Source organism: Sturnus vulgaris, chromosome 3 (assembly GCF_052056855.1).
Source record: "Sturnus vulgaris isolate bStuVul1 chromosome 3, bStuVul1.hap1, whole genome shotgun sequence".
In the NCBI taxonomy this organism is placed as follows: domain Eukaryota; kingdom Metazoa; phylum Chordata; class Aves; order Passeriformes; family Sturnidae; genus Sturnus; species Sturnus vulgaris.
The window spans coordinates 54,136,031-54,157,551 of record NC_142245.1 but is presented as its reverse complement, the minus strand read 5'-3'; the positions used below and the strand labels follow the sequence as shown (position 1 = coordinate 54,157,551).

At 39.0% G+C, this 21,521-nt stretch overlaps 1 protein-coding gene across 6 annotated transcripts in view; it reads right to left on the bottom strand.

Annotated features, from left to right (window-relative positions):
* The window catches only part of PHACTR2 (phosphatase and actin regulator 2), a 127,197-nt gene that overhangs the window by 21,141 nt on the left and 84,535 nt on the right, over positions 1-21,521 (bottom strand). For 3 of the 6 annotated variants that reach the window (XM_088161663.1, XM_088161665.1, XM_088161664.1), the window contains exons 3-5: positions 16,412-16,492; positions 13,469-13,627; positions 3,323-3,559 (exon numbers count right to left, since the gene is read on the bottom strand). In XM_088161663.1, the coding sequence (XP_088017789.1) occupies positions 3,323-3,559; positions 13,469-13,627; positions 16,412-16,492 (477 nt within the window). The remainder of the gene's footprint in view (positions 1-3,322; positions 3,560-13,468; positions 13,628-16,411; positions 16,493-21,521) is intronic. The other 3 variants (XM_014888628.2, XM_088161666.1, XM_014888625.2) reach the window with 2 other exon arrangements.

Here is a 21,521-nt window from a genome sequence, read left to right as displayed (position 1 = left end):
GAAATGATGAATACTTGCCCAAGAACAGCAGAGAGGACCAACCTTACAAACAGGTAAGAGTTTGTTTTGTCAACTACTTATTCAAAAAGTATGTTTTGTGTCCTAACTAAAAAAAAAAAAAAAAAAAAAAAAAAAGATAAAGCTCCCTGGCAGAGAAAACTGCCTGACCCCTACTACACGAATTTCTGGTCTGATTCCTGTGAAAACTCTGTGATTTTCCTTATACGTCTCAATGAACATCTGAGGACTGTTACTGAGTATCAGCCAATTTCCCTTCACAATGTTATTGCAATTGGTGTCCTCCTACTTAATGACAAACAGCAGAGGGGCAGCAAAACAAGGTGTACTTTCAAGTCCAGCTGGGTCTGTCCATAAAAGAGGCAGAACAGAAAGCACTGCTGTCACTCTGCACAAATGACCTTCAGAAGGGAGGAGGCACTGAAGGCCTCCTGTATGTCCTGGAAGCCTTCATCTCACCAGTGACCAACCCAGGCAGTCTTGATAATGTAGTGAAACAAGGTTTGACAGTAGCTGTACAAGCTGGCTGTTTAATCCTGTCATACTCACCATACTGAAGCATACATATATATGTATAATGAATCTCACGAGAGATTTCAGCTATCCTGCATTTCCATGTGCATTTCAGCCATATTTCTGATTGCTGTGTTAATGCACCCATCACCTGAGATGAGAGCTTCAAACTTCTGACTTTCATTTAAAAAGCAATAAAAATGACAACAATCTAATGGCCCTTTTCATCAAATTGTATCTGACTCAAATATTTCTGATGGAGTAAAAATTCATTAACTTCCAGAGAACAAAAGAAAGCAATATAAAGTTACATAGCAGCCTTCTGGCTAAGCTTACTGAGTAAAACAGAAAGCTGTAATAGAAATCTGATGAAAGGCCTACTTTACTTATAAGCATTTAAATAAAAACAACTCCCAGCAGATTGGGAGAGAATCAAAGTGCAGATACTGGCCATAATAAGTTCACAATATAAAAACAATTTTCACAGTGAGACTGTTCTCAAAGGAGATAGAAACTAATTCAAAAGACACATTTTACTGTTCTCTTCTGTACCTGTTATGGTTTATAAACATTTAGAGTGCTGTGAAAAACTTTCAGTACATCTGAAAAAATTCACAGAAACTTCAGGCAAGTCTCTTTGTGCTCCCAGGTGACTGTAAAGGGCACTGTCCTGAATCTACTGATACTGCACTCATCTTCCCCTATCAGGTACAAACCTCAATTTACATGCAAAACAAAATGAAGCAGAAAAATGGCATAGGCAGAAGTTCATAATTACAGCTGAAATAGCTGATGGTTCCAACTTCCATATAATTTAACAGAAATCTGAGTAGGTGGATGGTAGAAAGAAAAGGCTCTGGTTCTGATCCACTTCAGTGCACTCTGGAGGTCAACAGAACCAATTACATGCTTACGCTTCAGAACTGCAGCATAATACAAATATATGGCCATACAATTGTGGCTGGGAAAATGTCAAAATGTGTTTCCATTGTAAAAACCCTTTCATTATTCTCAGAACCTGCAATTAGATACAGAAATTTAAAAGATTTCTCCCAGAGAAAACCCCTATACGTGTCCACATGGGTCAAAAGTGCTACTGCTGTTGTTTTTGACTGGGCTGGCTGACAATTTTCTGTCATGCCTCTTTTTCAGTAGAAGATTTGAATTCTGATTAAATGAAAAATTTAATGGCTGTTGTTTGCCTTTTGGCATACATCCATGCCTACATTTAAGTCCCATTCTCCCAGCTCCACTATTTCAGTATGGAAACCTGCTGTGTTGTCCTCAGGAGAGCCATGGCTCAGTTGTTATTCATACTCCTCTCCTCCTTTATGGGACTTGATCACTGGCTGCCTCGTGTTCACTTTCATGGAGATCTGAAAAACCTCTTGTACTAACACTGTTCCAAACCAGCTCTACTTAAGTACTGCCTCACTTTGAATGAACACAGTGTATTTTTAATGTTGGAAGAAATTACCAGCAGAATAAGGGATATATGTGTATATATTTGACATCTGTATGGCCTCCAAGCATTGGCTGACATTTCAGCAAGGCTAATAGAAGACAAATCTGGAACCTGAATGTATTTTAATCTAAAAAGTCAGATACCTTACAGCTTGTTAACAACCACTGGTATAAACATTTCTTTATGTGATGGATTGTTTAATTTCTAAAAGGTCTGCTGATACAAGGTTGCTTCACCTAGGAAGTGCTGAGTTTTCCAGCTGCATGTGAAATATTAGCAGAAAATTCTGGATTTTCAAAATGTTTATTCTTGCAGTCATCTGATGTAGTAGAGACAGCTAATACCAAGTTAATGAATATTTTATGGCAAAGTTATTATTGTAATTCTAGAAGTCTTGCAATGTTTTCAGTCCTTTTCCGTATGCTGCAAATACAAAATATGCCAAAATGTACAAGCTGTGGAGAGAAATACTTACAGAGAAAACTGGAGGGACTGAAGGGCTTTGAACGACAGAGAGAGATTGAAAACAAGGCATGTGTAAGTTTGCCATGGAGCCCATTCATCACAATACTGCTTGTGTTCAAATTATGTGTGGATGTTTTAATTTTGGTCATTGTCTATACTGCAACCATTCAAACTCTCAATTAGCACCTTAAGAACATCAACCTATAATCTTTAATCTTGCATCACTGATGAATTTTGATGTAATGGTGTGGTGATAAACAAATGTGCTATGTGCCTGATGATTGATATTTTCCATTTCCAATATGGACTTAGAATCACAGTGCCTGAGGGATGCCTGACCATTTCTGATGGTTGTATTGGTTTTTTTTGGGTCAGCTAAACCAACTGCTGTTCAACAGTTTTTTAAGATGTCTTCATGGTTTTATTCTTAACTTCTTTGTGATCTTGTAATATTGTCAAATTAATTGGAATAGTTGATACTTCCAGTAGAAAGTTACAGCAATACCAAAATCATTTTTAGTTACGGGTAACTCGTTCTTGGTTTCAGAAGTCTCCTTCTTCCCTGCTGTTTCTTGAGCTGATTCTCTAGGTCATTCTTTTGCCAGCTTTCACACTTGAACTGGGAACTCAGTGTTGTCTCTGATGTGCTCGGAGCTGTACCCAGGCTCACTGAGCAGCGAGGGGGTCCGTGTGCTGTCTGGGGCGTTTGTGGCCAGCAGAACCAGAGCCCAGCAGGCAGCTCTCTCCAAACACACACGGCGTGCTCCTCCTTGTGTACCAAGGCACAAGTCACTGTAAGACAAGCCAAGCAGCCCCATGCACATGCACCCACCATAACTGCACTGCACGGGCACTACTCACCAGCTTCCCGATTTGCACTGGCACCTGTTGGCTTGGGCGGCGGGAGAGGAGGCTGCTTAGCAGGAGCCTTTCCCTTTTTTTTAGCATGAGGTGCTTCGTTACCCTTATGGCTGGTGGTGGTGGTGGAAGCAGCAATGGCATTTTTTGGTGGTAGCGGAGCTTTTTTAGGTTTAGGCTTAGGCTTAGGTAGTGGTGGAGCACGGGGTGTCGGTATTTCTGGGCAGTGACCAGTGCTCTCTACAGATAAGAAAGTGAACAGAAGCCAACTGACACAGACATACACCATGTAAATTCAACAGCAAGCCTCACAACAGTGACTACTGCTGCTGCTTGAGCTCTTGGGAATCAGGAGAGACTTCCATCTTCTGCCTCTTAATGAAGTATTACCTCAGAAGAAAATCACTGTTCACCTCAACTCAGGATCTTCTCATGGAAAATATTTATCTGGAACTTCTCTCAGACACATCTATTCTACTCTCCAAACATCAGCCTTTACATTCAGTATCCCAAACTAGAGTGCTGGCTTCAAACTAAACAAGGGAATGCTATTTACTTCTCTAACAAATCTCCTCAGCTTCTTTTCAACGCTATCCACCCTAAGATCAACAGTCTGTAAAACTCAGATTCATGTGAACCTGAATGTGAATAAGGCCATTCTCCCAGCCACAGGCTTGAAAGTGGCTACACAGTGCAAATTTTCCCAATCTTCCCCTGAAGCAATCCATTCGCCTGAGCTGCACATTGTTTGCTCTTAGCAGCTTTATTTTGGGTAACTTCCTCAAAGTATTTTTACCCTTCAGAAACAAATGAAGCTAAATAAGATAGGTTATCATTTGGCATGGAAATGCTCTCCTCTCCTGCAGGTTCTTTGGGTACTGTTACACAACTGCACTTTCAAGAGTCTAGAGCTCATTAGTCAGCAGGAATTTGGTCTTTATCTACACTGTGCAGTGCCATAGGAATGGCTCTGCAGAGTGAAAGAGGACTCAATATCCACACTGAGGACCCAATATCCACAGCTTACATTTCAGGAGACTGGACTTTCTTTAGGCTAGTTCTGCAGATTGCATGATTCATGGTAGAGGGAGTACAAGTTCCTGACTGCATCTTTTAGCTTAGTTTGATCCAAAAAACCCTGGTTTGTCTGTAGCCTGCAAACCAAAGAAGGGTAAGTGGGGATGACCAGGATATGAATTTCCAAAGTGCATGCCTAATGCCAGCTGTAATGTTAATGTAGGTGAGTCATTTACAGTCAACATTCAGTTTTGCAACATAATCATTACAGCTGTAAAACTTGGTGTTCCCAGGTGAGAAGAGCTAAAGTTCCCATATGGGAATCTTTATTCAACTAAACCAATTCTATGCTCATTTTGTCTCAAGATAGCCTTCCCAAACCTTTCTGAAAAAGGATATTGTAGAAGCAAGAGCATTCAGAATCATATAGGCTTTGTTTTCATGTTACTGAAAACTGTGACTGGGGAAGAAAGGAGACAAGCAAATACTGCAAAGACTTCTAACAGTCTCTATCACTTAAGAGAAAACCATTTCATTTCTTGCATTATATTCCTATTAGAGCCTCACTCTTAACACACATTAAATGGACATTCTCATCTCTCTTCTTTCCCATGTTAAAGATTCCCAAGAGATAAGCAACACATTTTAAGATTAGTAGATGAAAAACAAATAATATGCTAGACAACAAAGACATTCTTCCTCTCGGAAACAAAACTTTTCCAACTTCAAGCTTCAAGCTTGTTAACACAAACCTAATGCATCACCTGCAGTTATTAAAAGCAACATGCACACATATGTCTTCATTAACAGTCCAGTGTCTTCCTCCTTTATTTCCAGCCTATTACAGACTAATATACTTTTGCTAAAGCTTTGAAAGAACCATCTCATAGGAACGCTTTACAACTTTCAAACCAATTCTTTTGAGCACAGATTCTTGTACCATCTCTGTTTCTCATAGAAAGACTTTAGATGGAGAAAACAACATGCTTATCTGTTACATTTGGACCTCTTTTACAGCAAAAGGGTCTCCTTGTGAAATTCTTCATTCAAAAGTTGAAATGCTGATATAATTCTGAAAAAGCAGGACATTTTAAAATTTGAAGTCCATTAATAACAAACATGGCAAGAGAAGACACGATTTTGTAGTTTGAAGATCCTGAAGGACATGATGATCAGAAATAATTATAACTGTAAACAATTCTTTGCTATATGTATTAACTAGAGATCCACAGTGATAAAATTGTATTTACTAGTAAGAAAGAATTTAAAACTTGCTTACTTATATACCATTGCGTTTTGTTTCAGGTCATAAGTAGAGAAAATGTTAAAAACAGAATGATAGCCTAGAAAGAGCAATACACTATTCACCATATTCTAAAGTAATACAGTCAATCTACACTAAACTATATAACTGATTAAATAATGTATATCAGAATTTATCTTCTGAATCAGGAAAAACATACAAAATACAAGGCTAAAGTTGTATTTAGTTGCAAAGGAACACATCCTAGTGACAACTGATAATTTTCAATTTTTCTTTAGACAAATAACTAAAAACGATAAATGAAAACCAAAGCTGGAGGAATTCGTTTACATCAAAGTTCTTGCTCGCACACTTCACCTGCGATTAAAACTGGCAATTTATGTAGAATGTAACAGAAATGCCTTGCCATATCTGGAACACTATCTTTGTCTAAGACAGTTCTTTTCATACTGTTATGTACCTCATTCCAAACACTAGCAAAGACTGGCAGACTCTTGCACAGCTGAATCCTACTGCTCAGATAGTTACAGCTCTCATCCAGTCTTGACTGCCCCTTGATTACCAGTGAACCTTCTCTTTACTCACAGCCAGGAGGAAATCTGTGGTGAAGATTACTGTCTTTGACCATATTGTTCCTCCTGGCATCTTTCTAGCTTTGTTAGCTTCATTTTTTTTATCTCCCTATCGGTCTGATTTTGCCCATAGTACAGTTTCTCATTTACTTGAGACAGAGATTTCAAGTTCCTACCTGACCAATCCATTATAGCATTATATTTTGATAGTGACAAGTCAAGTTTGAAGCAGATGCTTTTCATTGCTTTTCCTCTGCTGACCCTCAGGCTTTGTGAATATTCACTGACTGTTTTCCCTCAAACTCCCCTCTGCTGTGATGTCAAAGCTGACAATATTTAGGCTGCCAGTATCGTGCTTTTTATCCTGGTCTGGTGTCCTCTTGTTTTCCAGTGCGTAATCATAATGTCCTTTCTTTTACTGCAAGTCTATTGGAAAATTTTTGTGGTTTTCTGCATCTATGTAAGATGCTATAATAAATGTCTGGTATATACAGTAACACTGTAGTAATACAAATAACTAATAACTGCAACAGGGGCTTGATCTTGAACAGTGACAGAGATGGTCTGATGTCTGTAAATGGCTACAGATACAATTATGTTGTAATTGTACCTCCCTAACATGATTCTGCTTGAATATGGACCCTTGGTCTCTATGCCTGCTCTTTCTTTCGCCAAAACAAGGAGGCATCTGAATCAGTTCAGATCCATCTATTTGTTCAAACCAATCCCCCAGGTACCTCAGGACCAGCTGCAACACTTTTATTGCTGTTGTTTTTCTTAATTTAGACATCTGTTCATCAAAAACTGACCTTTTAACAAAAGGTCTCCAAAACACACCAGATAGGAATATATTTTATCCACTGCTGCCTTGAGGGAAATAACTGCTGTAAAAGTCACTCACCTATAAATTACTTCCTTAACAGGAAAGCAAATGTTAATTTCTCATTAAGCATTTGGATCAATAATATGTTTATGTTTAGAATAAATTTTCCAAAGGATAGATTTTCAAGAAATCTCACTTTCAAACCAGATTTTCTTGTTTCCAGAAACTGTGATTGGGGCCAGACTCTTAACAAAACTCTGTTCTCATATTAACACCTAAGTGATGGGTGATGGTCCGATTTACAAAGTACTCAGTTACAACAGCTCTTGAGGGGACTCATCAAATCAGAAAGACTTCAGAGAGATGTCAGTGTGTCACACACACTAGAAAATCAGATTCATTATTTTCAAACTAAAAGTGTGACCTTTTGCAAATTCTGGGCCAAATCGACCTATGAAAATCCTGGGCATACTTTCAGAAGATGGGTTGTAAAATACAATAATTTTTTCTTTACTTCTGTGAACTTCTAAGGAACAGAAGGCCAGAGCTTTTCTACCCAAGGATTTTGTCCTACAGCACTGTCTTTTTGTTTGTACAGCTTGAGCAGTGTCATGGAGCTACATCACAGAAAACCAGCAGTGCTGCAACACAAGTGTATGATCTCCATCAACTGCAAAAAACCCTTCTCCCATAGGATGAACACAACATATTGGAGAAACACTATGTAAAATGAAAGTTGGAAATAATGTATGTTTGTTGTCTTCAACAGGATGACTCCCTGCACAATTAAGCTCTGTAAGAGTTTTGCAGATTGTGAATTTCCGTTGCAGACTATGCAGAGAGCTGTGTCTTGATTAATCAAAATCCAGGAAGCTGTCAGTCAGGAACATGGGACACAGGACAAGACAAGGTGTCTTTTGTCACTTTTTTGGACTCATTGGTTGTGCTGACGCAGGTGGTCAACTCAGACAAATTCTTTCATAAACTTCAGATTTAACCAGCTCCATTTTTTTTCCTGCTATTGCTAATAAAATTCTGTTCAAGAAAAGACCCATTCTAATTGTTAGAAAGCTTCCTTTAATTTCCACTCTAACTGTATTTCAAACCACTGTTTATTCCTTTCTACTTGTGCCAGCATTGTCCTTTAGCCATGTTCTCTCCTGGCTGTTTACCAATTTGCAACATTCATCAAATGCACTCAGGCTTGGCTTGCTTGAGCTCTGTTTTGCTACACTGAACCAGGACAGTTGTCTCACAATGCTGTTTGCAGCTCTCTCTACAGTTTTGAATTCATCCTTCTTGGAGATGGATAAAGCAGATCTGCACGTCTGCAGACTGCTAGATCTTACTGACTGCAATTTCAACACCACCAAGTGCAAGAGGCCTTATAACAGAGACAGTGTAGAAAACAGGAGGGGGAGAAAGGGACAGGTGTAACATCACACCTAAAGCAACCATATTCAGGTATTTTGCATTAGTTTCAAGATAAAAAAAGATTTAAAAACCCTATCATTTTACATTTTTAACTGCTCAATCTTTGTGTAAGAAGTAAGCTGCTGAAAAAAGAGAGAATGCCTAAGACATTCACTGTCAGCTGATCTGTGAAAATCTTGGAAGGTGGAAGGCATGTAGGCTTCTACATTCTCTTATACTTTCAGAAAAGATAGTTCATAAAAATAATGTACACAATCCTAATTCTGGAACCACGTTAGGATATCTTTCTTATAAAAGAAAAAAACCAAAACAAGCAAACCAGCTTTACAAGTCTGGAGCTTTCTTCAGGCACTCAGTTTTTGTGGTGAAAGCCTGTGCCTCTCACGTCATCCTACCAGCATGAGCCAGCCCTGCTGACTTAGTGGACAGGCTCTGGCCAAATACAGCTTTATCTAGAGTAGCTTTCCTTTTAAGAATACTTGGATTCAGCCTCATTTACATAGTTCAGGTGATGAACCCAAGATATACTATTCTTAGAAGAACTGGTTTTAGTCAGCAAATTAACTCAGCTGGAGTGAGAGATTCTTAGGGAGTCAGGCAAAAAAGCCCACAACCTTTTTTATATGCTGTTCATATCAATGATCTACAGATCAGGAGTGTAGGAACTCAGCTAGGCACACAAGAGGGATGAAAGACTGCCTAGTTTCTCACAGTGTCTGGTTTGCAGGTTTAATCTTCTGAGACAAAGCAGGCTCTTGTCTGAGACCCTGGAAGATGAGAGTTACTACCTTATATTCAGATAGGTTTTGTTCTGCTTTCCAGAAAGAAAGAAAAGATCTCTGAGAAAAGGAGCCTAGAAAACCAGACTTTGAAGAACATTCCTTGGTAGACAAACTAAACCACTAGAGAGCAATGATCACGGTCATAAGACCAGAGTTTGTTCCTCCAACTTTCTTTTCTTTGGTTACCCATATGAAAAAGAAAATATTAAATTTAATGGCAGATTTAAAGACAGCAGACAACCAACATACTAAGGCCTGGAACCTTTTCCAGCTCTCATATGAGAGTTAGCCTCTTGGGGAAAAAATATGCACATGTAGCTCAACAATTCATTTGGAAACAGGACTAAAAACTGTTTCCTTTACTCATGTTTGCTTCAGACATGAGGAAACCTGAGAAGATCAATCTCCTATAAATGGCCCAGAACATTCCAGAAGCTTATGCCCCATATCACCTACAGCACCTGTAACACAGCTCTGCCGTTCTGCAATGCAATTATTTATCAAAGCAGCAGCTAACACACCTGACTGATGGTATGCAAAACAGGACTTCTTACTGCTTTTTTCCAGGCAGTATCTTGCTGATGGTTACTGAGCCTTTCACTTCTTCAAGCACAAGCTAACTATGAAATCTGGAGCCATCTGCAAGAATCATTAAAAGATTTAGCTTGCTTTGACAAAAATGAGTAAGACCAAAGTTTACAAACTGAACTCAGATACAAATAAGGGGTTCTCTCATGCATCTGTGTTCCAGAGACACCTTGGGAGGATTGAAAGGAGGAAAGCATCTCTGACACAGTACCTGGAGGCTTTACCATGTGCAGCATGCATGCTGCATCACCATGCTATGTCCTGATATCCAGGGAGGCAAACAGTGACAATTTTGACACTTATTCTACTGATGTGGCTTTTGACCTTGTCCAACACTGCTAGAGAGGCAGAGACTCCTTGGATCCCCTTTGCAATGCTTGCACCCCACCAGGAACCTGGAGCTCTGGGCACTGCTGGGGATCCTGCAGACCCGTGGCATGGCTCAGGGGCCCAGGCACAGTGGGAGATTTCAGTCTGCTGCCCAGACATCCACGGTGTTCTTTGATATTGCTGCCTGTCCACTTGCTGCTCTGTATCTCTTGCAAGGCTCACAGATAAAATAGCTATAGTTTAGCTCTTTATTTTCTGCAAAAGATGCTAGTGACTTTCCTTAGTCAAAACAAAAGAATTCAGAAGTCAACTCAGAACAAACACAACATGAATAAATAATCTCAGAAAAATATTCGTCTGATTTTTCAACAGCAAGGCTTTATACATCAATTACCTGTTTTATGTTAAACTGTCACTTTCTTATCATCCTGCCACAAAGGAGAAATTTCCTTTTAAACACCCTGCTTGTATGATTGCCATCATTACTACAAATAGTAACAGTTACACTATTAAATTCCCCAAGAGAATTTTTCATCACGTATAAAAAGCACTTGTGAGCTGATAGGCAGCAGATGGGTACACAGCTTATGGAACTGCCTGGCAGCAAGGGGAGCAGCTTTCAGGGGTTGTCTTCTTCACTTGCTTCTGCTTTATTCATTTTTATATGCATGGCTGAGCCTATTGTTTGCCCTGTGGATACTGTATTTCCATAGCTCATGCTGAAAAACGTTTTTCCCTTAACTTGTTTTAACTCCTAATATATTCCACATTCTACAATCTGTTGCTGCCAACTCTCACCATACTATCACAACATCCCTGTATCGTGCTCTAAGCTTCTGGCTCCTGCAGTTACCTTTATATGAGAAGGCCATTTTCAAGACATTTTCAGCTGAACAAGAGGGCAAATAAAGACCAGTATAATTTCATAAGAGCATTTAAAAATAACCTTATAACTTCACCAGGCTGAGATGTATTTTTTTGCAAACTCTGATTTAGTGGGAGTTGGAAATGCAGCACACCATGACACTAAGCAGCAGGAATCAATCCTGTCTTTGGGTCTTAAAAACATGGAAGGTGTATACATCTTCCTTCAAGATTTACACCTAGGAGTTCTTGACTTTAGAAGCCTCACATTAGCCTCACCACAGATGAGCCTCTTGCAGTCATTACTCCTGACTGTCAGGTAGTATTCAATCCACCTATCTCAGTTCTCATGATGGAGGGTTGTGATCTGAAGCACCAGCACATTTTATGGTCTTAGCAGAAGACAGTGAGATAAGTGTTCCTGCTTCAGCTCTGATTTTGATGCTCACTGTTGATTCCTGGCTCTTCCAGTGGGTGTGGGTGTAATGCAAACCCTACTGCATCTGCCAAAAATAAATCACCCAGGATTAATATGTCAGGTGAGATGCTGTGAGCCTTACTCTTCCACTGAGTTCAGCAGGCTGGCTCACCTTCTTGTTTAGTGTGCTATAAATAAAGAATAACTGAAGTGTATTCACAATGACTATGGAGTGGCTTGTACTGAGTTTACACAATGTAACACTGTTTCTGATGCATGGAATTAATCCTTAACACCTTTTGTGGGGAAAATATTCTCTGAAAGAAATCTATCTCCTTTTGTTTCAGGGGACTCAAGATGTTAACTCATAGGAGAACTTCATGTTTAGGTGCAAGAGGAGAGTATACTTTAAGGGGTTTGCATCTTCTGGATGCTCGTATTGAGATTCACTGAAGCCTAGAATACCAGTTTTGCTCATTTTTTGTTTTCCTTCTCCTTCCCCCATATATTCTTAATTTTCTGAGAGGGACAGAAGTGATAGCTATACTTTCTTTTGTACTGATTCTACTCCTGTACAGCAATCATTTTTAATTTCTCCCTATAAGGTCAAAACAATATATAGGGAGTGCAGAGTCTAATAAGATGTTTGAAATAGATATTGAACCTACACTTCACTGGAGTTCTATATTCTGCAAAGTCAGCTCAAGGGGATTTCAACATGGTTAGAAATGTGTATTTCTAAAACAATAAACTGTACCTTAGGAAAACTTCCAAGTCCTAACAGTTCCAAAACTCTGTATTTAGTGATGCACAAAATAATAAATGGCCTGATCTAACCCCAAAGTTAAACTGAATCATTTTAAAGGAGTTTTCCATGACTTTTACAACTCTTTTCCCCTGACCCAATACACATCTGGTTCTAGTTGGCACCACAAGATAGACGTATTTAAATGTCATGACAAAGGCTAATCTTGTATTTCTGCCTTGTTGGGAGACAGGAAGTACTAGAAATCTCGTAAGATTCTCTTTGGACATCTATCCAATTTTTGCATAGTCAAGTGATTTACGTAGCTCTGAAAAGAATTCAAATTTTTGTGTTAGTTGAATTGACCCTCTCAACCTCCAGAGGCTCATTCATCACAAGGTAGAGTTTAATAGAAGACACTGGAAAGGCTCTTCTGTCCTGCCTCCATGGCTTCAGCCAGCCATGAAGGTCTTGATCTTTTGTATCTTTGCTCTTTCTGCTAGGAAAATCCAGTAAATTAAATAGTATTTAAGAACACTTTTAGACAGGAAAAAGATGTGGTGCATTATTCAAGATGGTAGAGAAAGAAAATAAAATTGGTTAAAATCCTGTGATTCCACACTAATCTTTACATTTCCTTTATGAGTCAGACTCAGATAGATCTGAGTAAAGGTAGCAAAATTAAGATGGACCCTGGGACTGCTAAATATTTACCAGTATTTACCAATTCATCTGCAGAAAACCCTATAGTTATAAAGTGCATTTTCCATAAATGCCCTAGTTTCTGCTTGCAGTAGTGACAAAGCCCCTTGAATGTTTATGAAGAGCTGGACTGCAAGTGTTTAAGATTCCATGAAAACCAACTGGAATGAGTTGCTGAAGTTACTTTCAAAATGACAGATGGTTTTCAAGTGATTTAAACACTTTTGAACATTCATCCCAGGAGACACTTCCACAATGATACTGCAAGGTGATGCATATGTACTCAGTGTGTTCTTTCATAAGAGGAAAACCTGACACCAAAGCTTGGTCATGGCTACAAGGAAAGGCTCGCAGTGAATTTAGAAACTGAACCTCCCTGCACACATTGCTGTGTTCAGAACATGCTTCTCTTTATGGCCTTACCATAATGCACAGGAAAAGGCATGCCTACCAGTGACAGAATACTGGTGTTTCACAAGTCTTATCTTCTCAGCAGGTTCTGTTGGCATCCTTGTGGCAGAAGAGAACTCACAGCATGTATAGGTGCTAGTGGAAGAATACGTTAATATCTAAAGCAGGCAAAAAACAATCTGTGAATATGCTAATTTACCTTTCTGATCTTCATTTTTTCCTTCTGATACTGATGCTTTCTCTGATAAAGTGCCATTATTTCCACTGGCTTTTACTATACTTTCTTCCTGTATGGTTTCTTCACCAATGGCTATGGTGTGTCCATTTGAAGTTTCAAAATTTACTGTTACATCACCATCTGAAATGAAAATTCAAAAGTTATTGCCTAGTTTAACTACTTACTTAGCACCTACTTACAACACACAGTATCCCTCTGCTTTCAAGCTTGTGTGGAAGAAAGGCAGAAAGACTTACTGAAATGTGAAACATCAGGCAGTAGATCTGCTCTGGAAAGTGACTCTGTAAAGAAACTCTTTAGGCTTTAATGTCCTTTGGGTGGACACCTCAGCAGCAGTAGGTTCGGAAGTCCATGCTGGTTTCCTTCTTCATGTCTGTTCATGAGCATCCTGTTCTCTCATCCCTGCATCTTGGTTTACACGGCAAAGAAATGTGTGCATGGACCACAACAAAGCTGTAACATGCTCCAGCATGTTCCAAAAATAGACAGAGTTGCAGAACTACTGTGGTGCTCTCCCAGCACATAAATGAGCCAGGAATACTCAGAAAAGTTCTCAGAATGTATGTGCCCATTTACCTAATAAAAATACGTCACAAAGACATCATCCAGTCTTAAGAACCAAGAGGAAGTCTTCCTGTATCACATCATAATTAAATTCTGCAAGTCAAATTCTTTCTCAGCTCTGATGATACTTTACTCACTTACCCAGACTAGCTCAGCTTGAGAGTTTTTTTGATCCTGAAAAAAAACTTATTTCCCTGTTTGTCTCTGTATTGCTGAAAAGTGCTGCTCTTGCTGGCTTACAGCTTTTTCTGTTCCATGCATTTTAAAGTTGCTGCGATTTTCTTCTCTGGTAATTTCTTTCTGCAGGATTCTCTTGCTGTCAACCCAAAAAATAAGCAAATCTACATGGCATCTCTTCTGATTTCTCCCATTGATTCTTCACTAACTCTGGCAATTCCACTCCTTCTCCTTGCTGTGTGTTACCACACCTGGATGTTTGGCACTTCCCTGGTTTCAACACAATTATGCAGCCTCTGTCCTACCACCTTGAGTGTTCCCACTAAGGTGATTGTTTCATTATCTTCCACATACTAACATCAACTTGATTTGTAAAAAATTAGTTCTGCCTTCCTAACTTTGTCTAATTTACTACAGCTGACACTTGCACTTACCTTAACTGCAACATTCAGTTTCTTCAGCTTCTCTCTTCCAAGGCTTCTTAAATCCACTCTCTCCTCTCTGCCTCCACAAGTGGCACTGCCACCTCTTATTCACATCTTGCTTCTGCAAACACCTCCTGTCTCCAAGTGGCACTTGCCACTTTCCACTTCATTCTTCTTCACTCCATGTGAAACGCTGTCACTTCTTCACATTCCTTACCTCTCACATTTCAAGTTTCCATGTAATTTCTGCTTTTAGCTTTCATCCCCATAGTTATTCCTTCTAACTACCTTCACACTCCTCAACTGTCTTTCCTACCTCTCTATTTTTAGCACCTTCAAACCAACCCCATATTCTTTCAAAACGTCCTTAAAAATTATGATTTTCATCAAACATGAAGCACAATGCGATGAAGATAACACAGACCAGATTGATATGGGAGGAAGAAGAGAAAATTGTTCATATTTATATCCTTTCCTAAGTTTGCTCAATCTCTGTTAGGAATCCAAAGTCCCATTCCCTTTTAGGGATGGAACACAGTCAAGGACACTGACGACCAAAGTAGTCATACTTTTATCACAAATGATAGTATTTATATTCAGACTGTAACCAACCTGAGAAGTTACCACATTTCATTAACTATCCCAACTGTAAATAAAATTTACAACTGTCAAAGGACAAGGTCACGCAGGTCCCTGGTAAAGCACAAGGCAAAACACATTCACAGATGGACAAACTGAGGTATGGAGAGTTTACAGGTCTTTTCTTAAGACAATGACAGGGGCAGAGACAAGTGCAGAAGCCAGCTATGCTGAGTATCATAGTCTGATAATTAGCCAAACTCTGTACAGACAAGTGATGTCACACATCAACAAACAAGCCCTTTACTTCTAAATTCTATGTGTATGATACAACCCATAGACACTGACACTTTACTGATTCTTCTGATCACACAGAAAAATGCAACTTCTAGGAGAAAATTATTTTTGCTAAACATGGAGTTCTAAGACTCCTTGATAAAATGACAAACAGCTTAATTTTAAGCTAGAGAAAATTATTTTACTCACTTGACTTTTATTTGATCTATATTTATAAAAGATTAAAATATTAGCGAGAATGCCACTAGAAACATAATTGGATGTAGCATAGAGGTATCTACATTGGCTTACTCATGCTTTTCAAAATACAAATTCTGGCTAATGCCAGTTACTAAACCTTAGAGCATTTTGAGACAAGTGATTTCTTGCCCACAGTTTTGTGCTGGTGCCATTTGTGATTGTGGCCTCTGTGATAGCAGTGGGATCCATATGATCCCAGCACTGGTACTTTTTGATACCTGAAATGCATTATATTGATTTTTCTGCATTCCTAATTTTTCAGCCAAAATTTCTCATTTTATACTCTAGTGGCTTTAGACAGCAGACCTTGACTCAAAAATAGTTTTACCAGTAATTAGAAAAAATTCTGGCAAACAGTAAGCAGGAGCCACAAAAGTCCCATTTTTTACAGGGATCGTTAAAATACTTCAGGATATGACCAGAAGTCATCTGGGGCACCTATGGCAGAAGCAGTTATAGAGCACAAATCCCTAAACTTCAGTTGTCAGCTGGCCCAAATTACCTCTCACACTTCTCAGTTTGTCTCCTCATACCTATTTATACTACATGGAAATGATGCAATACTGGCTTTATCATAAATGTTTAGTTCTCAGTAGCTAAATTCTAGTTAATGCATTATCACCTTGCTCAGGCATTTCCTTCAGCACTCCCCTTCTTATCAGCTCCTCTCTGCTTTGTCTTGTCGAAATCTTCCTTTCCAACACTAAAGAAAAAGCACAGTTAAGAATAGATTTACTCTCATACTGCTGATGCTTGGGAAAAAAATATAGAGAACTATTTTTATTTCATAGAAAGAGAGCTCTTGTTTCCTCTGATTCTGCAGGAGAAGTGGTCTGAGTTTTCATAGACAGTCTCTGAAAATATTGCCCTGCAATTTCAGGTGCAGAAAGTGGGGACTCATATGATCCGAAATCTTAATCTCAGCAAGTTTCCTCGAGGATTCTTTTATGGTCAATGGAAAAAGGTACTTTCAGGGTGAAATTGAACTCATCCTAGCATAGGCATTTAGCATGTAAAAGTACCTTTTTTCCCACTAACTAGATTGAGTAGCTCAGCTGGAGATACCTCCATCTGCTTCCTACAGCTTTTCTGTAGTGAGACACAAATCCTGCTCAGAGCAAGAAACTCATGGAGTAGCCCTTGTGACAGGTAAGCTGTTTAAAGGAAAAAAAAAAAACAACAAACCAAAACCAACAACAAAAGCAACCTTTAACAGAAGCCAGAAAGTTGTCTTCTTAAAGGAAATAACATCCTCATCGATCGATGCTGGTTGGCTTTCATAGAAAAAAATAGAGCATCCTGTTTTTAGGTTAAAAAAGAAGCAGCATACACAAAACCCCCAAGACTGTGGCATGAAGCATTCTAATTATTATGTTTATTTCCATGGGAAAAATGCTGAATAGTTTTATAGGGAAAAGCATTTACACATGTAAAAACAGAATAGCTCCACACTGCATCCCATCCCCAAACTGATGGAGGGGTCTGGGAGATTATTGTAATGATCTATGGAACCATGGTGCATAATGTCCACAAAATGTGAGCAACACTTGTAAAATCCTGTTTTCCTGTTAGGAAAAGGTAGTCTTCCATCCTGATTCTGTTTGCATATGGACATCAACACCCATGTGATGTTTGGACCTCAAGCTGTAAGTGTGCTGGACTTCATCCTGTTAATGCTATGGGATAGGGCTATTTGTCTCATCAACTAATTCAAACACTCTCTAGGATCAGTCTAATTGCTGTATGCAGAGTGATAATATCTCTTGCAGTGTTTCATCTCACTTGTGCCAGCCCAGTTGGAGTGACAGGCTCCTGTGAAGGCACAGAGAGAGGCAGTTTGACTCTTCTGAGAAAGCTGCCCTACATGCATAGCAAAACACCTTTCCCAGCAGCAGGTACTCACAACCAGACTGGCTGACCTCAGGTGCCTGAAGGCATCACTGCTTACAGCTTCCCACTCCCCTTATCCATCAGGGAAGGGGATGGTTAAACAGAATGACAGAATTCAGGTTTCAGCTGGAAGAGACCTTAAACCATCTCATTCCAACTTCTTTCTCATGGGCAGGGACACCTTCCACTAACCCAGGTTGCTTAAAGACCCATCCAACCTGGTCTTGAATGCCTACAGCAGTGGGGCATCCACAACAACTCTGGGGCACCTGTTCAGTGCCTTATAACCCTCAAAGTAAAGAATTTCTTCCAACATCTAATCTAAACTTCTCTTCCAGTTTAAAGCCATTCCCCCTTGCCCTTGTAAAAATTCCCTCCAAATCTGTGCTTCCCGAATCTACAGTACCAGATTTATTTCTCACACTGCAAAGTGCAGGGATTCAGCAGCTCCTCAATACAGGATGCATTTCCCCATCAAAATAGCATCAACTCCTGGCAGAAGAACTGTTTCTTGGGGACAGTGAAATGAGATGATCTCTTATGTATCTGTGGAGCAATTCAATGCCACTTGAAAACAATAATGCCATCAAGCTTAAGAACATTGAATTGGACCTTTCCCCATCAATGCCTTACTCAAGTTTTCACGACGATATATTTTTTTCAGTTCTACACCACTGAATTAACAACGGTATTGAATTAATTATCATGGGAAATGCCAATTGTCATTAAAAGGCTTGAACCCCTTACACTTCAACTAAAAAACCTCAAAGCATTTCATAAATTACACAGGTTTCATAACAACCCTGGGACATAACTAACTATCTCCATTTCACACATTAGAAAATTTGTGAACAGATAAGACGCTTAAGTCCTAGTCCTCCATCTTCTAAAATGCTAGCTATGATTGGTGTTTTTATTTAAACTGATTAAGCTCAATTAATTCAGCTTGAAAAGATAATTTATTTAAACTTTTTTTGGCTCATGGAAAGAACATAAAAATCAAGCTAGTGTTCACTACTAGTATTATAATTTTAATTCCTACAAAGAAAAAGGCAGAATCTTAATTTGAATCAAAGTGGCAAAAATATGTCCCCTTGTATAAGAGGAAGGAATAGCCTGTCAACTTAGGAACTTATACTGCGTCCTATTTAGTCAGTGTGGACTCATCATAATAATTTATGGTTTATTACAGACTTTTGATTATGCAATGTATTTCACATCTACACAGTCAAGTATTTTGTACTATCCTGTTGCCCAGCACCATCATTCAAACATTTCCTGACTTCTGAATGCTTGACTTTGTAACTCTGATTTTAGGAAAGCCTACTGAAACATAATGGTAGTCAAAAGTAAGTAGCTCAGCAGACTTGTCTGAGACTCTTAAAATGCTGTGCAATTAGGCTGAGTGACCAGCTGATGGTATCAGTACAAATCTTTTCTGTAATATGTGTATATAAGAATATATATCTCTATCTACATAAATATATCTCAACATGTCTGTAATATATATGATACATAGCTATATATGTGTATTATAAAGGTGTGAATATATATATATAAAAAATTCCAACATGAATGCAAACTTACTGTTTATAACTTTAAGCAATAATAAAGTGGAACGAACAATTTCTCCATCTGTGCACATATATGTATTGAGATTGATTACAAAGAGGTCAGTCCTAGCTGTGAGGGTAACTGGTTATGAGTCCTTGCCTACTGAAGAAGGCAGAGTGAGGCAGGCAGGCAGTCTCCAGTCTTATGCTCCAGAAGAATCAGAAAATCCCAGGTCAGAATCCTTCCCCTGTTGCAGTCAGAAGCAGAGCTTGCCCTGACTTCGGGTGTAACCATCAGAACGGATGTACATTTATTGTATTGTATGCAGCCCTCATTTACTCCAGTAAATCTTACTCCCCTTCACAAATATTTGCTTTTTTGCCCAGTATAAATAATAGTAACACTAATAATGGGAACAGTTTACCTCAAAAAGCAGCTTCTCTCTCCCCCTTCCTCATCCCCTCAAAAAAGACTGCTTAGTGATGATCAGCAGCTGCAAACCTCAGGCATTCTTACAACCCATTCTTTAACTCGAAGAGTGCTGTGAGATTCTGGATATTCTCCAGTATTTAGTTTTGTTCTTCTAAGAGAAGCTTGGGAGAATTCTGATTATTAATTTTTCTCTGACCTAGTAAGAGCTAAAATTGCCTTCTGATCCCTCTCTGTATATACTTTTGCAGTGAAGCTTTGAAGTGGCATCTACTTTGTGCCAAGACACAAACTTCTGCCTTTTCCTTCGCAGCAAAACATTGCAGAGGAGATAAACCCTTGGGATGATGGCATTTTATGTTTGTTTTTCCTAGATTTTGAAAGCCCTCTAGGCAAAAAGCATACAGCCAGTGCCCAGAGAAGAGATTTTCTGAGATAGAGCGTGGAAAATACGTTGCTAAAGGGAAAAATTCCAACCATCATTCCCACACTGGCACAGATATTAACATCTTACATGTAAACATCCCTCTTTTTTTGATGTTTGTGGTATTTGCTGTTTATGAACATCTTCCAGTTGCTCCTAAGACAAAAAGCACTCTATGGTACGTGTCCTGGCAGGGCTGTAGCAAGAAGCTATTTCAAAAAGCCTAGTGAAAACCCAGGGAAAGTAGTGAGATTTCCTTCCAACAGCCCACATTCTGTCTTAGAAGAAATGCTTTCTTCAGCTGCATGTGGATTTACCACGCTGAAGCCCTGTTGAGAGAACAGGCAATAAATGAGGATCATGGTGCTCCCTCCCATGGTCCCAGGCCAGGAAATGGGCTTCCTGCATGAAAGACGCAGGCACACACACAGCCCCCACTTGGTAATGTAAATACACCTCTGATGGAGTAGTGTGAGGAAGAGGATATCCTGTAGGATTTTTATTTTGAATGGACGTCTTCCCATTTCCTTCTCAAGTTAGATAAGCAAGTTTCTTCTGCCGTGTCACCAAGCAAGCAACAAGGGGCAACTTGCCACGTAAATGCATCTTCTCAGTCTCCACTGGTCCTGGGCCTATTTCCTCAAGAAATACAGGGAATACTATTTTTATTCATCCCTGAAACTACCATCTAAGGCAGGATGAATGCAAATCAAACTACGTCTCAATTCAAGTTCCAGCCCCACATGAAGCACATACACAAACATAAGAGATCCCACACACAGTTTAAAAGCAAAGCAGTGTCTTGAGGGACCACAACATCATGAACAAGACCACCAAATTAAGTAGAAGTGAATATCTAAGGAGGCACTTTTGAAAATGTTGACTTTAATTTCTTTGTACTTCATTCCCTGCTTTTGTAAAAGAGATACACATCTTTTGCCTTGGTATTATAAGAATTGATGCCTCATGCTTGCAAGACTGGATTCAGGCCCTCAGAAAAAAGACAATGCAAGATAAGAAATACTATCTTTAACGTGAACTTGCCAGATATTAGTTTTTTAAAAAAATAATTGAAAAATGATATATGCATTATTATTTAATGGCATAACAATTTAACATGTGCTAATAGGTTGTGAAAGTTTAGGGAATCTCTGTATACACAGCTTATGAATGGTCATTATTCTGAAGAACTCGTTGCATATAAAACCACATACCTGTCCAGGAGAAGCTGCAGAACATTCAGGAGTCATTAACAAGAAATAACTTTGCATTAGTAATATGATAAATGTACTGGGAAAGCTGAAGGAAAGGGGAAGCAATGAAGGAGATATCAGACTGAGGGGATTTAAATTTTTTTTTTACTGCAGTATTAGAAGAAATTGTGGGAGATATGCTGCAGGGTAGATGGGAAAATGAAAAAAAATCAAAGGGAAAA